The sequence below is a fragment of the Artemia franciscana genome, chromosome 9 (assembly GCF_032884065.1).
Source record: "Artemia franciscana chromosome 9, ASM3288406v1, whole genome shotgun sequence".
In the NCBI taxonomy this organism is placed as follows: domain Eukaryota; kingdom Metazoa; phylum Arthropoda; class Branchiopoda; order Anostraca; family Artemiidae; genus Artemia; species Artemia franciscana.
The window spans coordinates 42,549,430-42,576,631 of NC_088871.1; the positions used below are offsets into that span (position 1 = coordinate 42,549,430).

Genomic DNA, 27,202 nt, shown 5'->3' on the forward strand with positions numbered 1-27,202 from the left:
TGAGAATGAGTTGTTTTACTATGAGATCTGATGAAAAAGACAATGATCAATCAAAGTGCGTGGTATCACAGCGAACTCCAGTGCTGCACGGAACTTTCGAAGCATCCAAATTGTTCAAATAAAATATCCTTTGAGTTGATATTAGTATCGATGCCACCAGTATTTGTACCAATGCCACCAGTATTCATACCACACGGCCACCGCTGATTCCAGTATTTGCACCAATTAGGACCACATGCCCTAATAGCTGATTCTTAGCTTTTTCCTATTTGGTATGCTAAAATAGTTTTAGAACTTTCCAGAGGGAAATTCGGCTCTGTTTAATCATAGAAAGAAAAATGTACACTTTTTTTATCTACGGTGATGTACGTTTCATTAAATAGGAGTATCTCCTATCTCCAGCATAAAACAGGAGACGTTATATGTTTTTTATAAAATTAAAAAAAAAGAAGAAAATGTTGGCTTTTAGTGTCTGTCGTTTATTCAAATCTCCTATCCATCCTGTAAAAAAATATAGCAAGAACGCACAGTTAATTTTAAGAAGTTTGGCGACACAAACATAAAGAAGTTGGCAATAGACGAGATAAGGTGATCCTTCAAGGTATCGCATCCCCTTATCGGTATTATTAATAGACTCTGATATCACTTAAAATTATTAATTTATATTTTTTAAACATGGACATTTGTAGCATTAAGACCCATTTTCTATCCTAGGTTATGCCTGACTCCTCTTCTTCAAAACACACTGGTGATTCATCGTTGGTCAGGTAAAACTCAATTATGTTATACATTGTTACCTTTAAATTACCGTTGTAATTGTTCTACTAGATTCCACCAGAGGTTTCAAATCCCCGGAATGGAAGCAATTGCTCCTATACATGTTCCCCCCTCCAAGAAACTGAAAATGTTTGTTTTTTGTATTTTCATTGAAAAATGCCTTTTTTATTAAAAAACATTGCACCTAGATTTAGAAAATCATTTAATCACTGCCCTTCTAAATTTTCTTAAATTTATATCACTGGATTCTTCTTCAATTATAGTCGTAGCTGAACCTTAAATGATTATGTTTTACAAAATATAAAAAAAGTTAACAGATCCGTGGCTTAAAGGAAAATATGAAATCTTAAATAGCAAATTTGTAGCCTTAGTCCTATCACGAAATTGGACAAACAGAAAAAATAATTTAAAATAAAAGTGGAAAAAAAACTTTGTAGTACTTTTTTCAGACGGAACAAAACTAAAAATACTGTTTTAACCTCCTTTACGACGCTCGAAATTCCATGTTACATTCAAATTACATTTCTAAGGTTCGAACAGATCTTGCTAATGAAGGGTAGGACCAAATAATATTTAATTCTGATAAAAAAGGAAACTAAAGTGCAATAACACGGTTCAAGATGAATGAAAAAATACAAACTATACTGAGAATTGAGTAAAATATATTTTTAACACCAATTTAAAATTTTACGAAAGGGATAATCTATCACGCCACACTTAAAAATGATTACTTCCCCCCGCCTCCTTCCTGTCAGGGCATGATTGGAAATTAAATATCGTTTGATTTTTTAAGTCAGCTAAAAGAAAACTTTCTGTTGAATTTAATTGAGGAGGATGACTTTTTCTGTAGTGGCGTTGCTGTGCTTATTCGGGCCAAACTTCAGCCTAGGCCGATTTCTAGAGAAATCTTTTGATTTCCTTGTATTACGTCAATTGCTAGATGTTGCTGTTTTCTCTACAGACATGCCAATTGATTAGTGTAACTCAAACTCTGAGCGAAAGCTCAGCATAGCCTGTAGTAAGCGTCTAAGTGCTGTGACAGAATCACAGAAACAAGGTTTCACTGTTATCGTTGCAGGCGATATGAGCTAGGGTGTTTTTTGTTACCAAGGCTCAGGGTGTTTTTTCACAGTTAAAAAAAGTTTGGAAGAATAGGAGCATAAGTCTGCAAACCAAGATAAGAATATTGGAAGGTACAGTAATGACAGTGGTCAAATATGGCTCTGAAGCATGGGCGCTCCGAAAAGCAGATGAAGATTTACTAGATGTTTTCCAGAGAAATTGCCTACGGATTGTTCTGGGTACCCGGCTGACTGACCGTATTTCAAACAGTAGGCTCTTTGAAAAATGGGGTCCAATCCCGCTTTCTAAGGCTATAATGAAAGAAAGGTTGAGATGACCAGGGTTGACAGGATTGCCGAAGATTGTCCTTTTCAGCCAATTGTCTAGGGCTAGACGGAAAGTAGGTCGTCCTCGCCTGGGATGGTTGGATGTCAGAAAGAAAGATTTAAAGGAAATGTGAACTTCCTGGCAGGGTGTGAAGACGGGGGCTTTGAATAGATTGGGATGGAGGATGAGCGTGCGTAGCTGTGTTGGCCTCAGGCGGCTCGGTGCTGCGGTGAGATTTTGGTAGTAGTAGATATGGGCTATAACCTTAATGATGCCAAAAACTTTAATGCAGAAATTCTTCTTAGTTTTTTCTCAACTCACTGTCGTGAATAACGACAGTGAGTTTACCTCACTATAATAGTGAGTTTACATCCATTTCAACTTTTGCCTTTCGATAAATTCGATTGCAATTTCCCCCTCTTCACGCAGTAACAACGAAATTAGCGTTTCTGACTACTTAACTATGTCGAATATGCTACGTTCTGTTTCAAGTAAACCTACCTTTCCAGTCAGTAATGATAATCGTTAGGTTTGGAAAGAAGTGTGGGAAAGAAATAAACTTCCCACTTACCCTTCTGGTTCTTACAACATAGTGTTTAAGATTAAAGTACCTTGTCACATATTACAGGCTACCTCGGGCTTAAGCCTGATAATGAGCGGTAGGGTACTGGTAAACAGTACTCGTATTAAAATTAACCTCTCACTGATCTGGAGACTTGTTAAGAACAATAGAAATGTAAACGATCTGACCTTCGCCATACAAGCCCTTCTGAGGAAGAGTGGAGTGACTAACAAATATGATTAGTGAAAATTAAAATTAGTCTACTGAGCGAGACAAAATTTATCTCAATTGTTATCCCAGTCCAAAAGAAAATTTTTAAGAAGCTATCTCTTCATTACTCTTGTATAACAGCAGTGTAGTTGAGGCTCAGCAGGTGGCTAAATCTAGTTTTCGGTATGACGGTCCGGATTTTTCTTTTTTGAATTATGCGGATGTTATTTTGATATAAGGTGTTCTTTTTCCCATTTTGAAGAGGATTTTTTTGCACTGAAAGGTTTACATGAGAGAATTGGCCTTCTTTTCAATGAGAGTAAAACTGAGTTTTTTTGTTTTAATTGATAAGGGAAGCAGTCTTGGCCAAGATATAAAACTAGATGACACGAGAGTGAAACCTTCATCATTGAGGGTTTCACTCTCGGAAACTCTGCGGAAACTCTCGGATAAAGGATTTGTAATCCTTTATCCGAAAAGCGATGTTTCGAATCCTAGTGTATCCAATTATTTGGTTTCGGATGGGGATCAGTGGTGTGACTCTGTAAGCTCAGCCAGAGTCGACCCAGCTCTAAATGAGTACCTGGAGAAATCTGGTGAAGATAAGTAGGAAGGGTGTGTGAAAGCAAAGGATGGCTGGCCCCATCCCCCATTGCACTTCCTGGTGGAAAGGTCTTGAGACGGAGATCAACACCGCTGGTTAGACTTTAAGATTCTAGTGCCGTATCCTTTACCTCTTTACCTAACCTTCATCTAGTATAGTGTGTGTTGGTCTACCTATTGGCTGTGGAATTGAGTCAACGCATGCTTCTTTTGTAGAAGACTTTGCCAACAAAGTTTGGAAGGCTTACCGTATGCTTTTGTCTTTAACAACTGCCACAACATGTACTGGAGCTTTCTTCATTTCGGTTCTTTTTTCAGTTAATAATAAATGCTCAATAAGTTCTTACTTTTTCCGATTTTGCCAATTTCTCTTGTGCTTACCTCCGAGGAAAAGCAGCGGTGCTTAGTAGCCATTGAAGCATAACCGGCCCGTACGCGGCTGTGCAGAAAAGGTTGAGGAAGTTCAGTAGAAGTTTAGCAGGAAATTAATTGGGGGATAATTTGCGATATTAGAGTTTATTTGTTGTTTTGTGCATTTTTTTTATTTGTTCTGATCTTTTTTTATACATTACTCCACTAGATGCGTATTGCTTTTGATGGGAAATAAAATTCATTAAGTCATTTACTTATATCCTCACGAAAACTTATGCCTGCTTCGGCTAAAACAATATATGTAAGAAAAATAGACTACTAATTTCAACGATGAGGTCTTCTAATATTATCAAGAAGACGAAAACATGTGCAGAGGCGCCGTATGGGAGGGCATTAGGTGGCAGTTGCCCCCTGACTATCCAGATATGAACCCTTCTCCCCCCCCAACCAAAAGACTGTAGACTTGCTCATGTTAACGTCTTTCTTAATATATTGAAATCGTGTAATGTTTATTCTGTTTGTTGTCGTCTTTAAAATGAAGGTTTCCATCAAACAGGAATTTGGAGTTTACAGACTCTTAAAATGAATTCTAACCCACTAATCACATTTGTGTGAAAATTTTACCTCATAGAAGGTAAGGAGACTAGCCGCGACAAGCACTAAAAATTTACAGCACCCCTAGTTCAAGACTTACTTGAGGCAATTGTGCGGGTTATGTGCATAACTGATAACACAATTGATATTTTTTTTTTTTTTTATGTTGCTTAAAGATTCCTTAAAGAACTAAGTAGCCAAGGGACTACTTTAAAAAATCTTTACTGTTAAATTTCAGAAAGATCGCTTTAAAGCCAAACAGGTTTTGAAAAAGTGGGGCGATTTGAATATCCAGAAATAAGTTATAATTGGCTTTCCAAAATGCATCACAGATGCAAACTGACTAAATTAAAGCATACTTAACTCTGGGACTCTTGGAAATAATATATATGTCTATTTTTGACTGTATCAACTACGTAGCAAAATGATGTTCAGTAGCATAGTTTAATATTTTACACATTATTCTTATTTAAATCAGCAAAATTATTTTTCCTTATGCTGCTCCACCTGTATCTGCTAATAATATTTCATTTTATTTTTAAGCGGTAAGCTGGTATGCCAAGAACCATGTAGCCAGAAAGTTAAGTGCGGTCATTATTGCCCAAATTTATGTGGTGACCCTTGCATTACACCATCTCAGTGCCTTATATGCAACAAAATCTGCGAAGAAAAGAATAAATCAGATACAGGTAAATTCTCGCTAGTTCATGGCCTTTATTTGTTTTGCTTTGAACTTATGGAATTTTTTTGTTTGGATGTGATTCTAACTAGAACTAATTCTTTTTTTTTTAATTTAAGTGTTTTATTGCAAACAGCTTTTTACTATGAAATTAAGCTTTAAAACAAAGATCTTTTTGCAATAAAAATTATACTTTAATGTTATAAATGTCAAGAGTGAAGGAAGGAGCGAGAGACTAACGTCTGGGTTACTGTCATCCTTTATTTTTGGGTGTCTTAGATAACCAAATCATCATTGCGGTCCAGATACACGCAGACGCTTGTAAATCCTTGATATATTGCTATATTTATATCTTCAATGCAAAATGTAATGCTCTCTCTGTCTCTCTCTCTCTCTCTCTCTCTCTCTCTCTCTCTCTCTCTCTCTCTCTCTCTCTCTCTCTCTCTCTCTCTCTCTCTCTCTCTCTCTCTCTCTCTCTCTCTCTCTCTCTCCTCTCTCTCTCTCTCTCTCTCTCTTTCTATCTTTCTTTTTTTCAAAAACAACCATATTTTAATGCTCTTTAATTTGGAATATTTTCTTATAAGACACGTATTTCAGAGAGAAATAGTCATTCTTTAAAAACTTTTTTCTCTAAAATTTATTTGCGCAGCAGCTGAAAAGCCGGTATTTGAACGCAGAGTATATAAAGGCAAAAGCTGCATTAAACTCAGTTTGATTTTTGGGCTGGAGTGTCGTGATATCCTTTGCAGCCTGGATTTATAACACCTGTAAATACCTTTGTTCGCTTGAATAGGACTAGACTTTTGAACCTTCTAAATCGTGCCCTTCATTTGGGTCTGTTGTGATTTGAACACCAGTCCTCTAGAATAAACATCACCTGGAGGAAATAAACCACAGACAGTGGAAGGATTACAGTTATGATTTCAATTTATTTCAAGCTCCCACTTTTTTCGTTTATTTGACAAATCACATTATTTAATATTGGAATCACCTATTCTATTAGGCTTCAGATTATTCCCAAAATTTCAAGCTTCTGGTTTGAATTGTTAAATTGTGTATCTAAGCAGAAACACCAGAATGAACATATATTTCAAATACTTTATCCGGCACTACTGTACCTCAGAGTCTGTTTTAGGGGAAGGAGAGAAGGGGCACTTGCCCCAGGTGGAGAATATTCTTAGATTTGGCTTGAAAATTTTGTGGGGGACAGGAGAGGGGCACTTATCAATATTTTGCCCTGGGTGTAGGAGAGGCCAGAACTGCCATTGCTATACCTACTTTTATTACCGTCAACGATAGGAGTACAAAACCAAAAGTTGTTCCTAAATTCCTTTCTGAATTTTACCCGAGCAGTCTTCGATAGTAAAACTATGCAAAAAAAAGCTATGCGATTTCTGAAAACAAAAATACTAGAAATTTATGGAGGAAAAAAGAATTTTCCTTACCAACATTTTTTAACACATTTTTTTTTTTTTTTTTTATCAAACACGAAGATTTATCTATTCCAAATCAGACCAAATTATCTCTTCAAAATCACTGTTTTCATGCATAGAGTTCCAGGTAAATTCTCTGTTTTCTCCCGATCCCTTCTGTGAATTTTTTTTCTTGCTGTTCAATTCAACTAGACTCAACCTTCTTATTTTTCCTCTTTTTATTTCTTGAGACAAGCTTGAGTCCTTCGGTTGGTGGGCTGTTGTACATTTTACAGACACAGGCTCTCTGATTTCCATATTCCTTGCAACCCTTGAGTCTAAAAATTTCAGGAGGTAAGGATTCATTCCAAAAGGCTTCAAGCTTCGGAAATATTTTTTCCCAGTATTCTTTCGATCGGTGAACTGTAATTATTTCCCGATCGTCAATAGTTAAGTGGCATATCCTCTTATCCAGTATCTCCAGTTGGCCATGTATCCGGGCGAAATACCTGTGATTTTCTTATAGCTGAAGACCTTCACTGGATGATTCAAGAAAAAATCCTTTAACTAAATTTTTTGACTGCGCCACATTAAAAATGGTTTTGAACTCTGGTATATTATGCACAGTTTTTATCTCTATAGGTTTGCCATTAGGGAGCAATACTTCTACAGATACAGCAAGATACTGATGCTGTGGATGCACACTGAGTTCTATTTCATCTTCCTTTATGACTTTTAGGTTGAATTTGTTGTCATTTGCTTCTAGTGCCACTAATTTTAAATCTAAGCCCTTTTTCATTAGGGCAGAGCAGAATCTAGGTCCCAAGTTTCGAATTTGCTTAACAAATGGGGCAACTCTGGTGCTATTTTTTCTGGTTGCAATTATGTGGAAGTAACTACTAGTTATTCTCTCAGATCTTTCTTCAACACAATTTTCATTTCTGGATTGACCCTTGGTAATGTTAAACAAAAGCTTATACTGGCAAAATCCAATTTTAAATACTGGTCAGTATATTTTCGTATGGCCAAATTTGTTTCATCAGAAGTCACGTCTAGCTTATTGCAATTTGATACATAGTCACGATCACCAACGTTATAATTTCTATTTTTTAACTTAGCAACGTGTTTTCCTCCAAGAGCACTATAATAACTGGTCAAACTACGTTTAGATCTTACACGAAGTTTAGCCGTTTTATTGCAATATTTTTTTTGTTAAGCTGGAAGGACTAAGCCCAAAATTATTTTTCCAAGCTAATTGATGCCATTTTGGACCTGAATTAACCTGCATTAACTCTTGCATGGTATGACCTCGTTTAGACCGGCTTATTTGCTTTCCTTCGATGAATTTTGCAACAACTGACATGTAGCTTTCAGCTAAGTTTGTAGTTGCGTCATTTCAAAGCTGCTCTGCTTTTTGACACACAATATCAACCCCTCTCATAACATCTTCAAACACGTACAGGGAAGAAGTATTCCACCGACCTTCTATTTTACCGTTCACGGTCAATTCAGCAATGTTAGGACAGCCAGAATCACATTTTGTATGGTTTCCGAAAACACGGTACGGACCTCTTTTTTACTAGTTTTTCAATTCTTCCGTTAAGGCACGTACGCAGGAATTTTTGCGGGGGGGGGAAACCTTCGAAACAGCAGAAATAAAATAGCACTTTGTTTATTTAGTAACTAAATAAATGCAAAAAGCACGTGTATCGGAAAATACAGATTAACTTTAATCTGTAGTATTGTAGCCGATGGGGGGAAGAAGACTGAAGCCTCAAAAGCACGTTTTAGGCTCAGGTTATGTTCATAGCGATTTAGAACTAGTGATTAATCTTTTATATCCTACTGAAAGGAAGATTTTAGGGTTAATAGTGCAATATGGGAGCTGTGGGGGGGGGGTAGTTCTTTTGCTGCGAAAACTTGGATTTTAATGAAAAATGATAGTTTCCAAAATTGATTCATTAAAAGCTGTACTTTATCCTCAAAAGGGGGGATAAACGCCCTAATATCAAGGATAGTTCTATTTTGCTGTGGAAAGCAAACTCTCTTTAAAAAAATAAATAAATAAAAATAACGGTACAATCGCTAATTACTTCAAAGAGGGTAAAAATTTAGACAGAAAATGGGTTAATAATTTGACAGTGATTTGATCGGATAATTGCATGCTGTAAAACTAAAAAAAAGGCTTCACACATGTATCTAGATTCTTAATAAATGTCCTACTTTTGCCACAAATCCCAAGAAACCATGGGGAAATTAAACATTTCACAAAATTTCGGAGGGGGGGGGGGTCCCGAAGACCCCCCCCCCCCCCCCCCTGCAGACGTGCCAGCTTCCGCTGTTCCACTATTTTTAGAATTTATTTTTATCGCACCCCTTAAGTTTTTTGTCAGTTGCTGGATAATTTCTCTGGGAAGAAGTTTTGTGTAAAAACCTTTTTTATTTTTGCACAAATTATATAGATGGGTTATATAATTTTTTTGATGTGATTTGCACATTCATGTTTCCGTATGTTGGAACCGTAGGAAACACTTTGTTTTAGCTTATAAAAAACACTAGAATCGCCGTCACCGATAAAAACTAAAAACTGTAATCCTTGTATCTCCTCACTGGAACGAAAGCCTTCAACTAGAATATCTGTTTCCATAATTTCCGTTATAATGCAGAAAGCATAAATGATCTTTGGGTATTACTTTGGCGTTTGCAGAAGAAAAACATATAGAACAGTATTTATTTTTTATACCAACATATAACAATTTTTTCGTAAATGTATCTATGATAACTGCAACACATCCTTTGGCCGAATAATCATGTGCTTTGCTACGCTTATTCCAGCCTCCATCACATATCACTTTTGTCCAGTATGAGTCGTCCTTATACCTATACCTAATGCCGGTCCTTATACCTAATGCCGGTCGGGACTTAAAATAAGAGCTCTGACACACAAGGTCCTTCTAAATATCAAAATTCATTAAGATTCGATCACCCACTCGTAAGTTAAAAATACCTCATTTTTTTCTAATTTTTCCGAATTAACACCCCCCCCCCTCCAACTCCCCTAAAGAGAGTGGATCCATTCCAATTATGTCGATCACGTATCTAGAACTTGTGCTTATTCTTCCCATCAAGTTTTATGCTGATCTCTCCACTCTAAGTGTTTTCCAAGATTTCCCGTCTCCAAGATTTCTGTTTCCCCCCTCAAACCCCCAATGTCCCCGGATCCAATTCAAAATGAAAATAAACCATATGAGACATAATATCTTTCTATATATCAAGTTAAATTAAGATCTGATCACCCATTCGTAAGATGAAGAAACCTCGTTTTTCACGTTTTCCAAGATTCCAGTTGCCCCCTCAAACTCACTCCAATGTCATCGGATCTGGTGGTGATTTAAAATAAGAGCTCAGAAGCACAACATCCTTCTAAATATCAAATCTCATTAAGCTCTGATCAACCGTTCGAAGTTACAAATCCCTCATGTTTTCTAATTTTTCTCAATTACCCCCACCCCCTAACTCCCCCAAAGAGAGTGGATCAGATCCGCTTGTATTAGTCAACTATCTTTGACTTGTGATTATTCTTCCCACCAAGTTTCATCCTGATCTATGCACTCTTAAGCGTTTTCTAAGATTTCTGGTTCTCCCTCCCCCAACTTCCCCCAATAACACTGGATCCGGTCGAGAATTAAAATATGAAATCTGAGTTACGACGTCCTTCTAAATATGAAATTTCATTAAGATCTGATCACTCCTTCGTAAGTTAAAAATACCAAATTTTTTCTAACTTTTCAGAATTAACCCTCTCCCCCCCCCCCAACTCCCCAATGAGAGAAGATCCATTCCAGTTATGTCAATCACGTATTTAGGACTTGTGCTTATTTTTACCACAAAGTTTTATCCCAATCCCTCCATTCTAAGTGTTTCCTAAGATTTTAGGTCTCCCCAAACACCCACCCACCCCCAGTGTCACCGTATCCGGTCGGATTTAAAATAATAGCTCTGAGACACGATATCCTTCTAAATATCAAATTTCATTAAGATCCGATCACCCGTTCGTAAGTTAAAAATACCTCCTTTTTTACTATTTTTTTTTCAAATTAACCGTTGGTTAATACCAAGTGCCATAAAAAATGAAAAGAACCATAGAAAAAAAAAACAGTTGCTGATAAACCAATCATTTGTGAAGCATACACACATAAGGGAAATACAGGTAATTATTACCATATTGGAAGGGCGATCTTATACAGCTTATGAGGTACAAGGTAAAGATCATCAGAGGTAAAATATGACACTTATTTTTACTTACCTTGAAGTTTAGTTGATTTAGATCTTTTCAGATGTGCACACCTGTGGGTGGCACAGTCGGATACCCCTCCCTTCGGAAATATTTGTATACTTGTGATTTTTTCATTAATTTTTTTATGTTATCAGCCTTTTATAAAAGGTGTTCCCTGTCTGAAATAAAATCCCACATCCAGCACCCCTTCCCTCCAAAAAAATTCTCATCTTTTTAATATCTCTTAGACGAAAAGTTAATGGCCTTCCAAATCATGAACATGCAGAACTTGCAACCCATCGGAAGCAATTTTACAAGCTTTTGGAAAAGAGAGCTTGAAACTTGTATATCTAATTTTCAGTTACCGGTATTTTAAACTCAGCCACCTTTTGTTGATAGTTTTCTTTCTCATAGCTCAAATGTCTTGTTAACAAGTTGACAGTTTCAATCGAGCCTTGCGGAAAAAGAATCCCGCCTTTTTTATGGCACTTGGTATTAACCAAGTGATATATAACAATCGCCAATTCTGTCGGTCTGTCTGTCTGTCGGTCCCGGTTTTGCTACTTTAGGCACTTCCAGGTATGCTAGGACGATGAAATTTGGCAGGCGTATCAGGGACGGGACCAGCTTAAATTAAAAATAGTCGTTTTCCCAATTTGACCATCTGGGGGGGGGGGGGGGAGTGGGGGGCCGGTTAATTCGGAAAAAATAAAAAATGAAGTATTTTTGACTTATGAATGGGTGATGGGATCTTAATGCAATTTGATTTTTGGTATGATATTGTGTTTCAGAGCTCTTTTTTTAAATCCCGACTGGATCTGATGAAATTGGGGGGAGTTGGAGGGGGGGACCTAAAATCTTGGAAAACACTTAGAGTGGAGGGATCGGGTTGAAGCTTGATGGGAAAAACAAGCCCAAGTCCCAGATACATGATTGACATAATCGGAACGGATCTGCTCTCTTTGGGGTAGTTGGAGGGGGGGGGGGGTAATTCTGAAAAATTAGAAAAAATGAGGTATTTTTAACTTACGAACGGGTGATCGGATCTCAATGAAATTGGATTTTTAGAAGGATATCATGTCTTAGAGCTCTTATTTTAAATCCCGACTGGATCTGGTGACATTGGGGGGAGTTGGGAGGGGGAAACCGAAAACTTGGAAAACAGAGTGGAGGGATCGGGATGAAACTTGGTGGAAAAAATAAACACAAGTGCTAGATACATGATTGACATAAACGGAACGGATCCGCTCTCTTTGGGATAGTTGGGTGGGGGGTTATTTGTGAAAAATTAGAAAAAATGAGGTATTTTGAACTTACGAACAGGTGATCGGATCTCAATGAAATTTGATATTTAGAAGGATATCTTGGCTCAGAGCTCTTATTTTAAACCTGACCAGATCTGTTGACATTGGGGGGGAGTTGGGAGGGGGAAACCTAAAACTTGAAAAACACTTAGAATGGAGGGATCGGGATGAAACTTGTTGGAAAAAATAATCACGAGTCCTAGATACATGATTGACATAACCGGAATGGATCCGCTCTCTTTGGGGTAGTTGGGGGAGGGGTTAATTCTGAAAAATTAGAAAAAATGAGGTATTTTTAACTTACGAACGGGTTATCGGATCTCAATGAAATTTGATATTTAGAAGAATATCGTGTCTCAAAGCTATTATTTTAAATCCTGACTGGATCTGGTGACATTTGGGGAAGTTTGGGGTGGGGGAACCTAAACTCATGGAAAACGCTTAGATTGGAGGGATCGGGATGAAACTTGGTGGGAAAAATAAGCAGAAGTCTTACATACGTGATTTACATAATTGGAACGGATCCGATTTTTTTTTTTTGGGGGGGGGGGTGATTCTGAAAAAATAAGAAAAATGACGTATTTTTAACTTACGAAGGAGTGATCGGATCTTCATGAAACTTCATATTTAGAAGGACCTCGTAACTCAGATCTCTTATTTTAAATCTCAACCGGATCAAGCGTAATTGGGGGGGGGGGGGTAGTTAGGGGGGCCGGAAATCTTACAAAATACTTAAAGCGGTGAGATCAGGATGAAACTGGATGGGAAGAATAAAAACCTGTCTAAGATACGTGACTGACATAACCGGACCGGATCTGCTCTCTTTGGTGGAATTGGAGGGGGGGGGGGGGATTTTGAAAATTGAGGTATTTATAACTTACGAAAGGGTGACCAGATCTTAATGAAATTTGATATTTAGAAGGATCTTGTGCTTTAAAGTTCTTATTTAAATTCCGACCAGATCCTGTGACGTTGGGGGGAGTTGGAGGGGGAAACCGGAATTCTTGGAAAACGTGAAAATTGGGGTATTTTTATCTTACGAATAGATGATCGGATCTTAATGAAATTTGATTTTTAGAAATAATTCATGTCTCAGAGCTCTTATTTCAAATCCCGACCAGATCGTTTGACATTGGGGGGAGTTGGAGGGGGAAATCTTGGAAAAACACTTGGAGTGTAGGAATCGGAATGAAGCTTGGTGGATAGAATAAACAAATTTCCTTGATACGTGATTGACAGAATCGTACTGGATTCGCTCTCTTTGGGGGAGTTGGGCGGAGGGGTTCAGTGATTTGGCGAGTTTGGTGCTTCTGGACGTGCTATGACGATGGAAATTGATAGGCGTGTCAGTGAGCTGCACAATTTGACTTGATAAAGTCGTTTTCCCAGATTCGACCCTCTGGGGGGCTAAAAGGAGAGGAAAAATTAGACAAAATTAGGTATTTATAACTTACGAGTGGGTGATCGGATCTTAATGAATTTTGATATTTAGAAGGACATCGTGACTCAGAGCTCTTATTTTAAATCCTGACCGGCATTAAGCCTCTTATTTTCCTTTTTAAATCAATCTATTGATTCATAGAATTTTGTAAGAGCTCATATCGTATGATATCTTGGCTCTTAGCTCTTCTCGCCTCGTCACAAGTGCCATATGAGCTCTTAGCTCTTGTTTCTATTGGCTGATGAACAACGCTATTAAGCCGGAAACAGGGGTAAAATAAAATAAAATGCAAGCACATTTTGAAATGGTATTTTTCTGATTTTGCTTTCAAACTATTTGTGATAGACATCAGAAATTTGCTGTAATGATTGTAGATTATAAGATTTACACATAATCCAAAATTCTACCCTCTGGAGCCAACTTCATACCTTCTAGCAAGAAAAATGTTGAAAATTAAAAATAATTTTTTGCACCATTAAAAATAAAAATATAACAATTCTGCAACCAACATCTTTTTTAAATACTGGCAGGATGAACTAAAAAAAAAATCTACTGTCATTTCCCATCCACTAAATTTTTATTCAACAAACTAAAATAACTTCATTCTTTTTTTCCACAGTATGTAAAGCATATACAGAAAAACTGAAACCAACATTTTTTTTTCCTTTTTAACTCGAGTCATAAAAAAAAAAATCAGCTCAAAATCACCAAAATCGCAGAAGTTATTCAAAATTTCTATCAAAGGAAAAATAGCATTGGACACGAATTAAGACGATTAGCCTTAAAATTATAAACGCCAAGTTATCAATCTTGTCGCTTTACTAGTCATTTATGAAATTATGAAAGAAAATTAAAGCGATTTCAAAAACTGCTTTTAAAACTCTGAAACAAGGATGTTTACTCAAAAAAAGTAGAGAAACAACTAAAAATGTTTAAGCGAATAATTTTTTTTTCAGAAATACGAAAACGTCAGCTTGAAACATACCAAGAAATCGCCAAGCAAAAGGCCCTTGAGTATAGAAATGAGACAACAAGGTTCAAAGTGTCCGGTTTGGATCCCTCGTCCTCCGTCTTTGTAGATGTTAGAGACAAAGTTCTTAAGTACATCCAACCTGCTCATAGCTGGCACCCGGAGGTTACATCAGTTCAAGAGGTTTTTAATGCGAATTTACTCGAAGCTTTTCACTCATGTCAAGCCAATTTATTTGAACCTTCAAATTCACGTGAAAAATTTCATGGTACAAATGTTGAAGCTTGTGATAAAATTATTAATAATGGCTTCCGACTACCGCGCAATGATGCCCAACAGCGAATGTTTGGCTGTGGTATTTACTTTGCCACTGATTCTAGCAAGAGTGCGCAACAAATCTATACAAAAGGATCAAATATACTTATATTATGCGATGTTTTGCTTGGAAAAGAAATGAAGGTTTCCACTCCTCAATATGGAATGAATTTGGGAACCATTAGAAGCTTAGGTTATGACTCACTTTTTGCTCCTCGTGATACAAAAAATGCTGGTGGAGTATTATTTGATGAGTTTGTCATTTATGATCCACGTCAAGCATATCCTAGATATGTCATCAATTACAAAGTTACTCGAATGGGAGTGCCCGTTGGAAGTATACCATCGGCTAAGTTTCAGAAATATGAAATTCATCCAAGTAGATCCTTTGATCCATCAAATGAACTGGACTATCATTTCCGCGTCGCTGAGGCGCAGTTCCGACGCTTGTGCAAAAATAGAGAAGTCGTAAAAGTAACTTATGTGATAAACCCTGCATTAGAATCACAGTTTCTGGAAACCTCAAAACAGTTTGCTGTGAAATACGGACCTGGTGTAGAAGAATCCAAGCCAATTTTAGCATTCCATGGTACTCCAGTTGAAAAAAATATCGATTCGATCCTCAGTAATAATTTTCAAAGCTCTTACATAAGGCGAACAGCGTATGGTCATGGACATTATTTTTCAGAATTCCCTGAAACAGCTTTAGGATACGCTGGTGGTGTGAAGGCCCTGATACTCTGTAAGATATTAGCAGGGAGGTCACAGGACGTTGGAGGCAACGCCACACTGATGCCTGGATACGACTCACTTCGTGTTGGGAAGGATGCTCAAGGAAGAGGAACAATGATTATTATTAATAACGAAAAGCAAATACTACCACGTTATGTCGTTCATTTAAGCTAATTTCTACAACTGGGAGATAACCCTTGAAAAGAAATTGTTGAGTTTATATATTTAATTCACAAACGAACAAAGGATAAGCTCCTTCGTTCCATTCTTTCTCTCTCTCCCTCTCTCTCTCTTTATCTCACTCTCTCTCCCTCCCTCTCTCTCAAAGCTTTACTGGTATAAGGTTTTTTTGGTTTTTCACTTATTGTTAAATGGAAAGGCAGTACGAGCTAGAAATTAGCTGATATCATTAGGAACATTGATTTTTCAAAAAAAGTAAAAAGACAAGAACAGTTGATCTCTTCTGTCTACTAGTTAGTACATCTCAGCTAATTTCAATCTCTGTCCATGTTCAATCTCAGCTATTTAATAGCTATGGGAATTAACTATTGTTGTTATAAACAGAAAAAAAAAACACTCTAACTATATTGTAGACTTTGTCGAAATGAGTATTTGTCCCAAGACTAAAAAAAGTACATTCCTAGGCCCAGCTAGAAAGTAGAGATACAGTCCCCCTGGAAATCCCTTGCCCCCTAGAAAGATCATCGAATACATGTTTCTACGAAAACCAGTACAGTCCTCTTTTCTTAGGCCATCCCCTCCCTAAATACGTACATGACCAGAATATCAGCAAATATTTCACCAAAGGCTAATTTGCCTCAAATTTCTTCAACAGTAATAGCAACAGGGCAATGCCATAGGATAAAAAGGTACAACATATGGATTTCAAAAGGCATATCTCTACCCTTTCAGAAAAATTTTCTGGTTGGAAAAACATTCGTTTTCACGGAATTATGTTGTTACTAATATAGAAACTGTCTCTTGGCGCTCGCATACTTACTTGCTTACTTAAAACGAGGCACAAGCTATTCAGCCCAACTCGGAACCAGGAAGCGTTTGGAAAAGGTTCTGCCAATATCTATTTTTTTTTTTTTTTTTTAGTGCGACTGTCTGAGATTGTGAATTGGGTGACTTGCATGACACTCTAGGCAACTGGGCACTACTATTAGCCTTTGGACCCTTGTTGCCACGCAGTTCCAGGTGACTTGTTAGTCAAACAATATTCAATTATTTTTTTGTTATCGTAGCTTTCTGAACCTGTGAACTGGGTCGCTTGCCAAACATCCTAGGCAGGCGGAGCCCCCCTAATAGGCTATGGAAGCTTTTTGGCTTGTGAGTTCAGGCGACTTTTCGGTCAATTTATCATTTCATCATTTTTTTGTAGCTCAACTGTTTGAAACCATGAATTGGGTGCTAAACCTGGCCCAACACTCTAGGTTGGCGGGCAAGCCCTGTTAGGCTTTGGACTAAACGCTTATTTACCTGCATTTCCAGGCGACTTAACGATCATGTGTCAATTCTAGAATTTGTTCAACGGGTTCAGGCAGGCGTGCCTCTCCAAAAGCTAACACACAAGTATTTGTCCAATTGGAGAGTCGTAGCTACTCCCGCCGCTTGTTGCCAAAGCCGTTTACCAAAACACTTGGAAGACTATAGTTCTACCCGTTCGCCTGCGAGTCCAGGGGACTTGTCTGTCTTGTGTCAATTCTAAAGCACGGTAGTCCGCCTGAGACTCTAAGCGGGCTAGCCTATTAGGCTTAGGTCACTTGTTCGTATGTGAGTCTAAGCAAATTCCGTCCCTCCCCCCTTTGTGCATACAAGTCCAGTCAACATTCTCCGTCATAAGTCAAACCAAATATCTTGAGCCTCCCTTGGTTCTATGGCTATCTACCTTAGTTCAACCCTATTATGGATGGATGGATATGTGATAGAAAAAATATAACAACAAGTGAAAATGACATCATTTCCTATACAATCCTGAAAAAAGGCTTAACGACTTGTCCAACTTTCAGCGATATTTCTAGAAACCGCCTAGTGGTTCAACGTCCTTGTTCATGACGTTCCACCATAATTGATTTGTCCTCCCAGGTTTTTCTTCCAGAAGGAGGGAGGCACAGTAGCAAGGACCTGGCGTGATAGGGTCTCGTGTGGGCGTCGCATTACGTGGCCAAAACATTGGAGATATCTTTTCTTGATTACGTTTGACATTGTAAGTTCTTGTCTGCACACCTTTATCAATTCTTTGCTGATTCGTTGCAATCATCCGGTGTTGCAAATAGCTCTTGGGCATTTTTGGTTAGGAGCGTCTAGTTATCGTTCTTCCTCTGCCTTTAATAGCCAGGTCTCGCAGTAGTATAGGTGTATGGATCGTACAAAGGCCGAGGGTATTCTGATTTTTGCTTTCAGCTCAGTTTCTCGTTTCGGCCACAGAGGTTTAAGCAGTTTCCCAAAGGCACTCCAGGCTTTGCTGATCCGAGCTTGGACCTCATATGATGCTCCACCCTTAGTGTCCATAAGCGCTCCCAGATATTTGAACTCAGCTCCGTCAATAGGATCTCTATTAACATGTATAAAAGAGTTGGTACCATTCTCAGTTGATAGATATTTAGCTTTCGGGATGCTGATTGCGAGCCTTTTCATAAATGCAGTAGCTGCCACTTTTTTTTCATTTTTTCCGCTTTCAAGGCTGAGTCAGATGGGAGAATAACATCATCAGCATACTCAAGGTCAGCAACATCAACGCGAGGTCAACAAAGCCTTGGTGAACACCATATTCGTATTCTCAATGAGTTCTGTCAGTTCACCATACGCTCGGATCTTGGCTTAGCATCTTTAGAATAAGCTTTGAACAGGTCAATCAATTTAGTTGGGACACAATCTTCAAGCATTATCTGCCAGAGGATAGACTGGTGTATACAGTTTCATGTGGTGATGAAGTCAAGAAATGTTGTGATTGCATCTTGTCCGTGAATGAATCTATCGTGAAGGAAGAATCACAGAGGAAAAATACTACCAACACACCTGATCCCTGGGTGGAACCTAGCCTGGTTTTTTCTTGTCCGTTGCTGTCGTTCCTTTTTTGCAATTACATTTATTTCCTTTTTTGAACATCGGAGTTAGTGGAGTTGCATCAATCTTAGGGGACATAATGGTGCTTGCACAGTTTTTTAGTTTACGCGCAAACCACTGGTGTAACAGACTTTTAATGGTTATCAAAACATTTTGGTATTGAAGCGTTGATATTGTATGTGCAACGTATCGCTCTATGGATTAACAAATCTGGTATACACAATTATAGATTTCATCTCTCAAAACAAAATTTATATAAGAAAACACAAATCGGGTATTAAAATCATAAAGCCATCCAATGAAAAAAAATAATATCTCTTAATTCTTGGGAGTGACCACTGAAAACTAAATAGTGTCCTATTTTTTTTTTTTTTTTTTTCGCTAAGGTTATATTTTCTATAAAAAATTTACTTGGAATATAAAAAAGAAAGGGTATTTAACTTCTGAGATATGAATTCAATGTCATTGAATTGGTATTTCCCTTTTTTTTAAATTAAATAAATAATAAAGAATCCATTTTAGAAAGTCATGTCGTTAAGTTTTTTCACTTTTGTTTCGGGTCTTGAAATTGCACTTTAGAGCTTTCAGCACAATCTGTGTAAAATTCCCAGATAAAAATGAAATATTCCAAAGTCAAAACGAGAAGATATGAGGGAAATGTTGCTGCCCAGACTTTGTTTCATACAAATGTCTTTATTTACCTGCTCATGCAGGAGGCCACTATAAGTTAGGAACTAATTTTAATCCGACTTTTGTATGAATCTAAAGATAAATGGGGGATTATTGAAAGTATTCAATCTGAGATTGACTTTATAGCAAAAAGAGAGAGCTCCGCCATGTAAGCAAATTTTTCGGTTGCATTTTTTCGGTGGGAACTAGAGGATGGACTGTCACGCACAGTAATAAAAGGTCCTAAGATGACTCTTTAAGACCATTTTTATCTATCGATGGTTCTGATTCAACAGAAGGGATGTGTCGATATACCATGCCTGCAGGACAAACGAAAGTGTACCAAAGGAGGTTTTGGCAATATAATTTGATAATTGATAAAAGTCCTTCCAATTAATCACAGTGACTCCTTACTTTGCTATTTGAAATTCTGCTTCATTTATTAATGCAGAGTATATAACGAAGGCAACTGTGGTAGAACATGTTGAAAGCTTTTGCCTCTTGTGACTTGTATTGGAAAGAATTTTGTTCATCTCAAAAGATGATTGTGAAAGTAATATGTCACCCTACATGTTTGTTTTAGACCTATTTAATTGTTAATGATAGTTATTATTGCAATGGGTACATCCATTGCTTTAAAAGGGATGACTGGGTTTTATTTAGTTATTGGTATGGCCCTGAAGTTTATGACTTCATGTGACTGTCATTCAAAGCGTAAATTCTTCGTTGGGTGGTATGGATATCAGGGGAACTTTTAAATATTGATGCTGTGAGATCCACCTCCCAGAAAAAAAGATACCATTTGTACAGATAGGAATTACTTTTCTTTTACTCCAAAGGGGGGGTAAGAAAGTACCATGTCACCCTCTACCCTTGTTGTGAAACTGTTAAACCTTAAACCAATTTGATGATTTAAATTTAAATTGGAACTGCCACCATTTTATGTCTGGATGAAGGCATTCATTTAGTTCCTTTTGTATCCCCTCCCCCAAATCCAGTACTTCGTGGATTTGTTATGATAAGAGGGAAATTTGTGTTTAACAGTCGATATTTTCTTAGTTTTTTTTTTTTTTTTTTTTTTTTTTTTTTAGTTGAACTTTTTCGCTCAAGGTTTGTCAATCATTTTGGTTTTTTCTTTCTTTTATGGTTGTAATTGGTACAAGTATATTTGATTATTCTCGCTCTCATTTCTAGCATTTATTAGACCTATCTTAGATCCATATTTGTCTCCAGAGACACACGGGGTATCGTACAACAAGGGACACCAGTCATCCCGTAAATTTGCTGCCACTATATTGCATTCCCAGTGTCCTTGTATGAAATTCTTTGTGATTTGTAGATCCCCCTAGCAAATACAGTTGAGTATGCTCTTTGTTCTCCTTTATGGGTTTGTCTCCCCTGGCTGCAATTCAAGATGTCCTTTGGTGTTCCATCGTCTTTAGTTTTTACTCCTTTCATCCGGTCATCTATTTGGTCTTTCAAGCGAAAACATCATATAGGCTAAAGTAGAAAGCAAGGTCAAAATATAAAATGAAAGGTAATTTATTTCTTTTTTGTGTTACTAGTCCCCATATTGGCGTACATGCAGTCGTATTTCCTTCTTCTTCTTTTTTTTTTACTTCTGTCCATGAATGCACTAACAGTCATGTCTGACAGGACCAGTCCATTAATTATCAATTGAAGGTAGGGACTCTTGTAGGGAGTTCATCAGTTCTGTAATTCAAGAAAGAGAAACAAACTTAGTCCTGTTATTTGTGTCTTCAGGTTAAAAAAAATTCTTTAAGTAACTGATGTTTTTTAGCGTTTACTTTAGCTAGATTCAAGGGGGCAGAGCCTGTCATTTTATTTCAGTTTGCTATTTGTATTCTTTGACTGTATTTAATAAAAATGTATTCAGTTATTTACTTTTTTCTTCTTGTTAGTTATTAGGTTAACAGGAATGATGTTACAAGCCACAATAGAAGAAAAAGAAGAAAAAAAAATGATCTAGTTGCTCCAACATAAATACAAAAAAACTTTTGTTATTTGTTTTCATTCAATCATTTTTTTTTAATATATTAAAAGTTTATCAAGCTTATTTTAAACGTATAAACTCTACTCTAAAAACCAAATTGTAAAACTTCTTGAAGACATGTAACCAAATCTATTATTTTGTAACCAAATACCCTCTGATAATGTCAAAAGTGTTCCAGAGAGCAGCACAACCGATGTCCAATCTACTCCAGTGGAACAATCATTTTTGGTGGGAAGTGCAATATTGATGTGCAAGAGAAAGGTACTGAAACATGAAAGAGTGAAAAACAAGTTGTTGTCATTTACCACGTCTCAAATCAAAAAAGAGGTTTCAATTCTGGAATTCATATAAATATTTCATATATGTTTTAGCCTACTGTCTTTTCAGTAAAGTTAAAAATGTTTCCTACTGTTAGAATTGGTGCCTCTAAAGGGATGACCACCACCCGTTCCAAGAACCGCTTAATACGGTCAAACTCTTATACTGAGCATTAGTATGGCTGGTTAATCAATTCAACGACTGGAAAATAAGACTTACCGAAGCTATTAGGCTTTTGGGAGAAAAGATACTTTACATGAGAAGTGCCACTTCACTAGCTGCCAAATCCTTCAATTTAATATGATAATAGCAAAACAACATGCATGCAAAATATTTCAAACTATCATTTGAAAGCAGCAGTTTAAAGTGATAAAATATACAGTGTTAAAAAGCTGACTGACAGACTTAAATTACTATTATAAATTTTTAATATGCGTTTCCTCCCAAATCAATCTTTCCAGTGCGTGTAAATCCGCACATTTAGTTACTAAGGCACAGTTCCTTAGTGTATCCTCCTGAGTCATTTGTAATAATATAATATTTATTTATAACCCACTCGCATCACAAGATAAATAGTGGAGTAAACACTAAAAAAAAGTGATTCAAAAACGAAAATCAACAATAACATTACATAAAAACCATAAATTACCAATAACAATTAAACAACAATACCATTAAATAAATAAAATTAATAAAACAAACGGATCAAACCATGGTGAGGCGACAAACGCCGAGACGCTGTTTCCGAAAGCCTTTCATGTAAACCAGTCAGCTTCTCAGTAATATTCGGAAGGTAAAACTTATTTATTATTTTTCGATTCTTACACCAAAGAGGAAGATAAAGAAGATATTTACAAAAACGGAAATGGGCCACTCGAATATCACTAAATTTTTATTCCTAAAATTGGATAAAGCCCAGAAAGGTAAAGAACAGAATGATCTGAAAAAGTAGAATAAAGCTTTCCAAGGGCAATAGGATTATTTTTGCCTAAATTGGTTACGATTTTAGAGTAACCAATTTGGATCTTTCTTCTAGCATTCCGTATGGCACACTCACCAACAGTTTTAAAAGTTTTGGTAAGTGTAAAACCCAGCCACCGCATCGAATCTACATGAGGGATGGAAAAAATTTTAGAACTTAAAGGTTCAGGAGGGGTTGGAAAACTAAAAGAAAGATGCTCGCAATTATCAACGTTAAGCGAAAGACCGATTTAGTGAAAGAATAAGGAACTTAATGAGCCACCTGCGATAGTCTGAGTTTAGACGGGCTAATTAGAACAATAACAACAGGATGAGCTGATGCTAATTGCTAAGGAATCCCTATTTTACGGCGTTTCGTGAAATAGCTTTGAGTGCCTACATAACATTTAATGGCTTAACTGAGCCTTTACAGACCCGTTTTCATATCGTATTTAAAGCAAAAAAATGGAAAACAAATCAACAATCAAAAATTGTTTTGACCAAAATTGTTTATTGTGCTTTGATTTGGCTGACTTCTTTCTGGTTTCTGTCTAAAACGACATATGAAACTGGGCTTAAGGCTTTTGGTGTAAAGTTCGGCTTTGGCCACCGAAATATAAAATTTACATAAAAAAAGCTAGTGCCGAAAAAAATAGAGCTAATAAGAGCTAATCCACGTGGCTGTATTTAAGTCTGAAAACTCGGAACTCTAAAGAAACTATAAAACACGGAATGTTGATTACAATAGATAGATCAAAGGAATTGGCTTGTTATACTGATTCCAAATATATAATATTGAATAGTTTATTGTTACCCATCAAAGGCTAAGAGCCTGAGAAAATTCGTCGAGTTTTCAAAAATGGGTTTAAATACCGCCTAAAAATGAAAGAATCTTAATGAAAACCACACCATCAGATTCGGCGTATCATAGAACCCCGCTGTAGAGATTTCAAGCTCCTAGGGGTGTATGAAACTAATGGTCATAGAAACACTATTATGCCCATTCAGACATAAATTAGAAGTTCTAGTCACTTTTTAAGTTACCAAAAAATTGGAGGGCGACTAACCCCCTTCGACGCCCTTTTCCCCAAAAAGTCGTCTGGATAAAATTTTGACAAAGTAATTTTGCTCAATATATTTGAAAAGCACAATAAATATATCTTTGGAGATTATATTATTTTGGAGATTATATGACCATCTGAGGAAAGGCTGCAAGCTATGAAATTTGCCCATTGTTTACATATAGTATTTGTTGTAGGGAAGTAGGCCTATACCGACATTTTTTAAGGATGGATTTTCTACGGGGAAAATTACCCAATGTGATGGAAGTTTCCGGAGGAAAACTTTCCAAGGGAAATATCACACGGGGGGAACTTGTCAAAATTGGTATAGATATTTGTTTTATTTTTCTTACTTTCTCGTTGGCGACCCTATTTCCCATATGGAGATGCTTTGGGACAATTGCTGAAGAGAAATTTTCAGCGTAGTTGGAATTCTCTGGGGGATTTTACGCAGGGAAGATTTTTCACGGGAGAAATTATTCATGGAAGAAATATCGCCAGGAGAAACTCTTTCTATTTGTTTTAAGTTTTAATGTCGCTCCTTACTTTCAGTTAAAAAAAAACTAGTTTTTTTTCATTTAATTTCTGAACGTTTTTGAATTAATGCATGTTTGATTTTGGCTCTCCGTACATAAATTATTAAAATAAAATTTGCATAGTAATTCTTTTTTTGGCTAAATGGCTTTCTCTTAGTTTTGATCAGACGATTTTGAGAAATAAGGGGTGGGGAAGGAGGCCTAGTTGCCCTCCAGTTTTTCGGTTACTTAAAAAGGCAACTAGAACTTTAAATTTTTAATGAACGGTTTTATTAGTAAAAAAATATACGTAACTTAAGAATTAATTTACGTAGCAAATTTTGATATTCTTATATTTTTAATTATATATACGAGGGAGTTTGTCCCCTCGTTAATACCTCGCTCTTCACACTAAATCTTAAGTTTTGTCCCAATTCTTTAAGAATGGCCCATGAATCAGAAAGGCCGTAGAATAAATAGTCTAAATTACTAAAAATACTTTAGCATAAAGAGCGAAGTATTTATCTCCTCCTAAATACCTCGCTCTTTATGCTAAATTATTTATAGAACCCCTCATATGCGTAATAATCTCTGTTCGTTTTAAGTTTTAATGCTACTCCTTACTTTCAATTGAAAAAACTTTTTCATGTTTATATTTTCATTGTTTTTTTTTAATAGTAGTGCTAGAAAATCCTGCGCCCTTTTCATTGAATTTCTCTTCCCCAGTGAAATATTCCTCCAAGGAAAGATCCTCCCACATAGCCCCCCTCCCCTCCACCCCACACCCAAACCAAAAAAATCCCACTGAAAATGTCGGTACACTTCTCAATAACCATTACTGTATGTAAACATTGGTCAAAGTTTGTAACTTGCAGCCCCTCCCCCAGGGACTGTCGGGGAGTACGTAATCCCCAAAGACATAGTTATTGTGATTTTCGACTATGCGGAACAAAATGCCTATCTTAAAATTTTGATCAGTTGACTTTGGGAAAAAATGAGCGTGGGAGGGGGCCTAGGTGCCCTTCAATTTTTTGGTTACTTTAAAACAGCACTAGAACTTTTCATTTCCGTTAGAATGAGCCCTCTTGCAAAACTCTAGGACCACTTGGTCGGTACGATGACCCCTGGGGAAAAAAACAAAGAAATAAACACGCACCCGTGATCTGTCCTCTGGCAAAAAATACGAAATTCCACATTTTTGTAGATTGGACCTTGAAATTTTTTCTATATGGTTCTCTGATACGCTGAATGATACGCTAAGTTTGACTCTTTCTCTCAACTCTATATTTAAAACAGTAAAAAACTTTAGCGTAAAAAGCGGGGCGCTGAGGAAGGAACAGGCATTTTTATATACGGAGTAATTCCTGATCGTTTTAATGTTACTCCTTACTTTCAGCTAAAAAAAACTTTTTTTTATTTAATTACTGAACGTTTTTGAATTAATGCATGTTTTGATTTTTCCTCTCCAAACATGAATAATGAAAATGAAATTTGCATATTAATTTTTTTTTTTGAAAAATAGCTTTCTCATAATTTTGGTCGGACGATTTTGAGAAAAAAAGGATTGAGGGAGTAGGCCTAGTTACCCTCCAATTTTTTTGGTTACTTAAAAAGGCAACTAGAACTTTTAATTTTACGAAAGTTTTTATTAGTAAAATATACGTAACTTACGAATTAACTTACGTAACAGACTTTTAAATTCGTATGTTTTTATTACGTATATGAGGGGGTTCACCCCCTCGTCAATACCTCATTCCTTACACTAAAGCTTTAATTTTGTCCCAGTTCCTTAAGAATGACCCCTGAATCACAAAGGCCGTAGAATAAATAGTTAAAATTAATAAAATTATTTTAGCGGAAAGAGCGAGGTATTAGGAGGAGGTGAGCCCTCATATGCGTTATAAATTCTTTTTGTTTTAATTTTTAATGCTACTCCTTACTTTCAGTCAAAGAAACCTTTTACTTTGTCATTGCTCTTTAAAAATCGCTACAGAAATCCTGCGGCCCCTTCATGGAAATTCTCTCCCCCATGACAAATTTCTCCATGGGAAGTCCCCCCTGCATAACCCCTCCCCTCAACCCCTCCCTCCAAGCAAATAAATTCCCATGAAATTGTCTTTACACTTCCCAATAACCATTACTATGGGTAAACACTGGTTAAAGTTTGTAACTTGCAGCCCCTCCCACAGGGACTGTGGGGGAGTAAGTCGTCCACAATGACATAGTTATTAAGATTTTTGACTATGCTGAATAAAATGGTTATCTCAGAATTTTGATCCGGTGACTTTGGAAAAAAATGAGTTTGGGAGGGGTCCTAGATGCCCTCCAATTTTTTATCACTTAAAAGGGGCACTAAAACTTTAAATTTTCATTAGAATGGGACCTTTTGCGACATTCTAGGACCACTGGGTCGATACAATCACCCCTTGGAAAAAAAAAACAAAAAAACAAACAAATAAACACGCATCCTTGATCTGTCTAGTGGCATTAAATACAAAATTCCACATTTTTGTATATAAGAGCTTGAAACTTCTACTATAGGATTCTCTGATACACTGAATCTAATGGTGTGATTTCTGATGGTAGAATCGTTAAGATTCTATGACGTTTAAGGGGTGTTTCTCCCTATTTTCTAAAATAAGGCAAATTTTCCCAGGCTCGTAACTTTTGATGGGTAAAATTAAACTAGATGAAACTTGTATATTTGAAATCAGCATTAAAATGCGATTCTTTTGATGTAACTATTGGTAACAAATTCTATTTTAGAGTTTCGGTTACTATTTAGCCGGGCCGCTCCTTACTACAGTTCATTACCACGAACTATTTGATCAAGAACTTCACATCAAGAACCATCCCTATTTGTTTTGATTATGTTTGTGTACTATACCTGTAATAACACAGCAAACACCACTGGAGAATATTGGCCGACGTAATTGAAAAAATAATATTTTTTCTTTTAA

The 27,202-nt window shown here is 36.7% G+C and overlaps 2 protein-coding genes across 5 annotated transcripts in view; one reads left to right on the forward strand and one right to left on the reverse strand.

Annotated features, from left to right (window-relative positions):
- LOC136030830 (NFX1-type zinc finger-containing protein 1-like) overlaps window positions 1-21,274 on the forward strand; it is a gene marked incomplete in the record, with an annotated part of 128,153 nt that extends 106,879 nt beyond the window's left edge. Inside the window, 3 exon segments of the mRNA XM_065709875.1 lie at window positions 715-767; window positions 5,051-5,196; window positions 14,576-21,274. Of these exon segments, the coding sequence (XP_065565947.1) occupies window positions 715-767; window positions 5,051-5,196; window positions 14,576-15,810 (1,434 nt within the window).
- The window catches only part of LOC136031442 (tryptophan--tRNA ligase, cytoplasmic-like), an 85,328-nt gene continuing 78,550 nt past the window's right edge, over window positions 20,425-27,202 (reverse strand). For all 4 annotated transcript variants that reach the window (XM_065711031.1, XM_065711030.1, XM_065711033.1 and 1 more), the window contains one exon: window positions 20,425-21,087. In XM_065711031.1, the coding sequence (XP_065567103.1) occupies window positions 21,086-21,087 (2 nt within the window). In that variant the 3' untranslated portion in view covers window positions 20,425-21,085. The remainder of the gene's footprint in view (window positions 21,088-27,202) is intronic.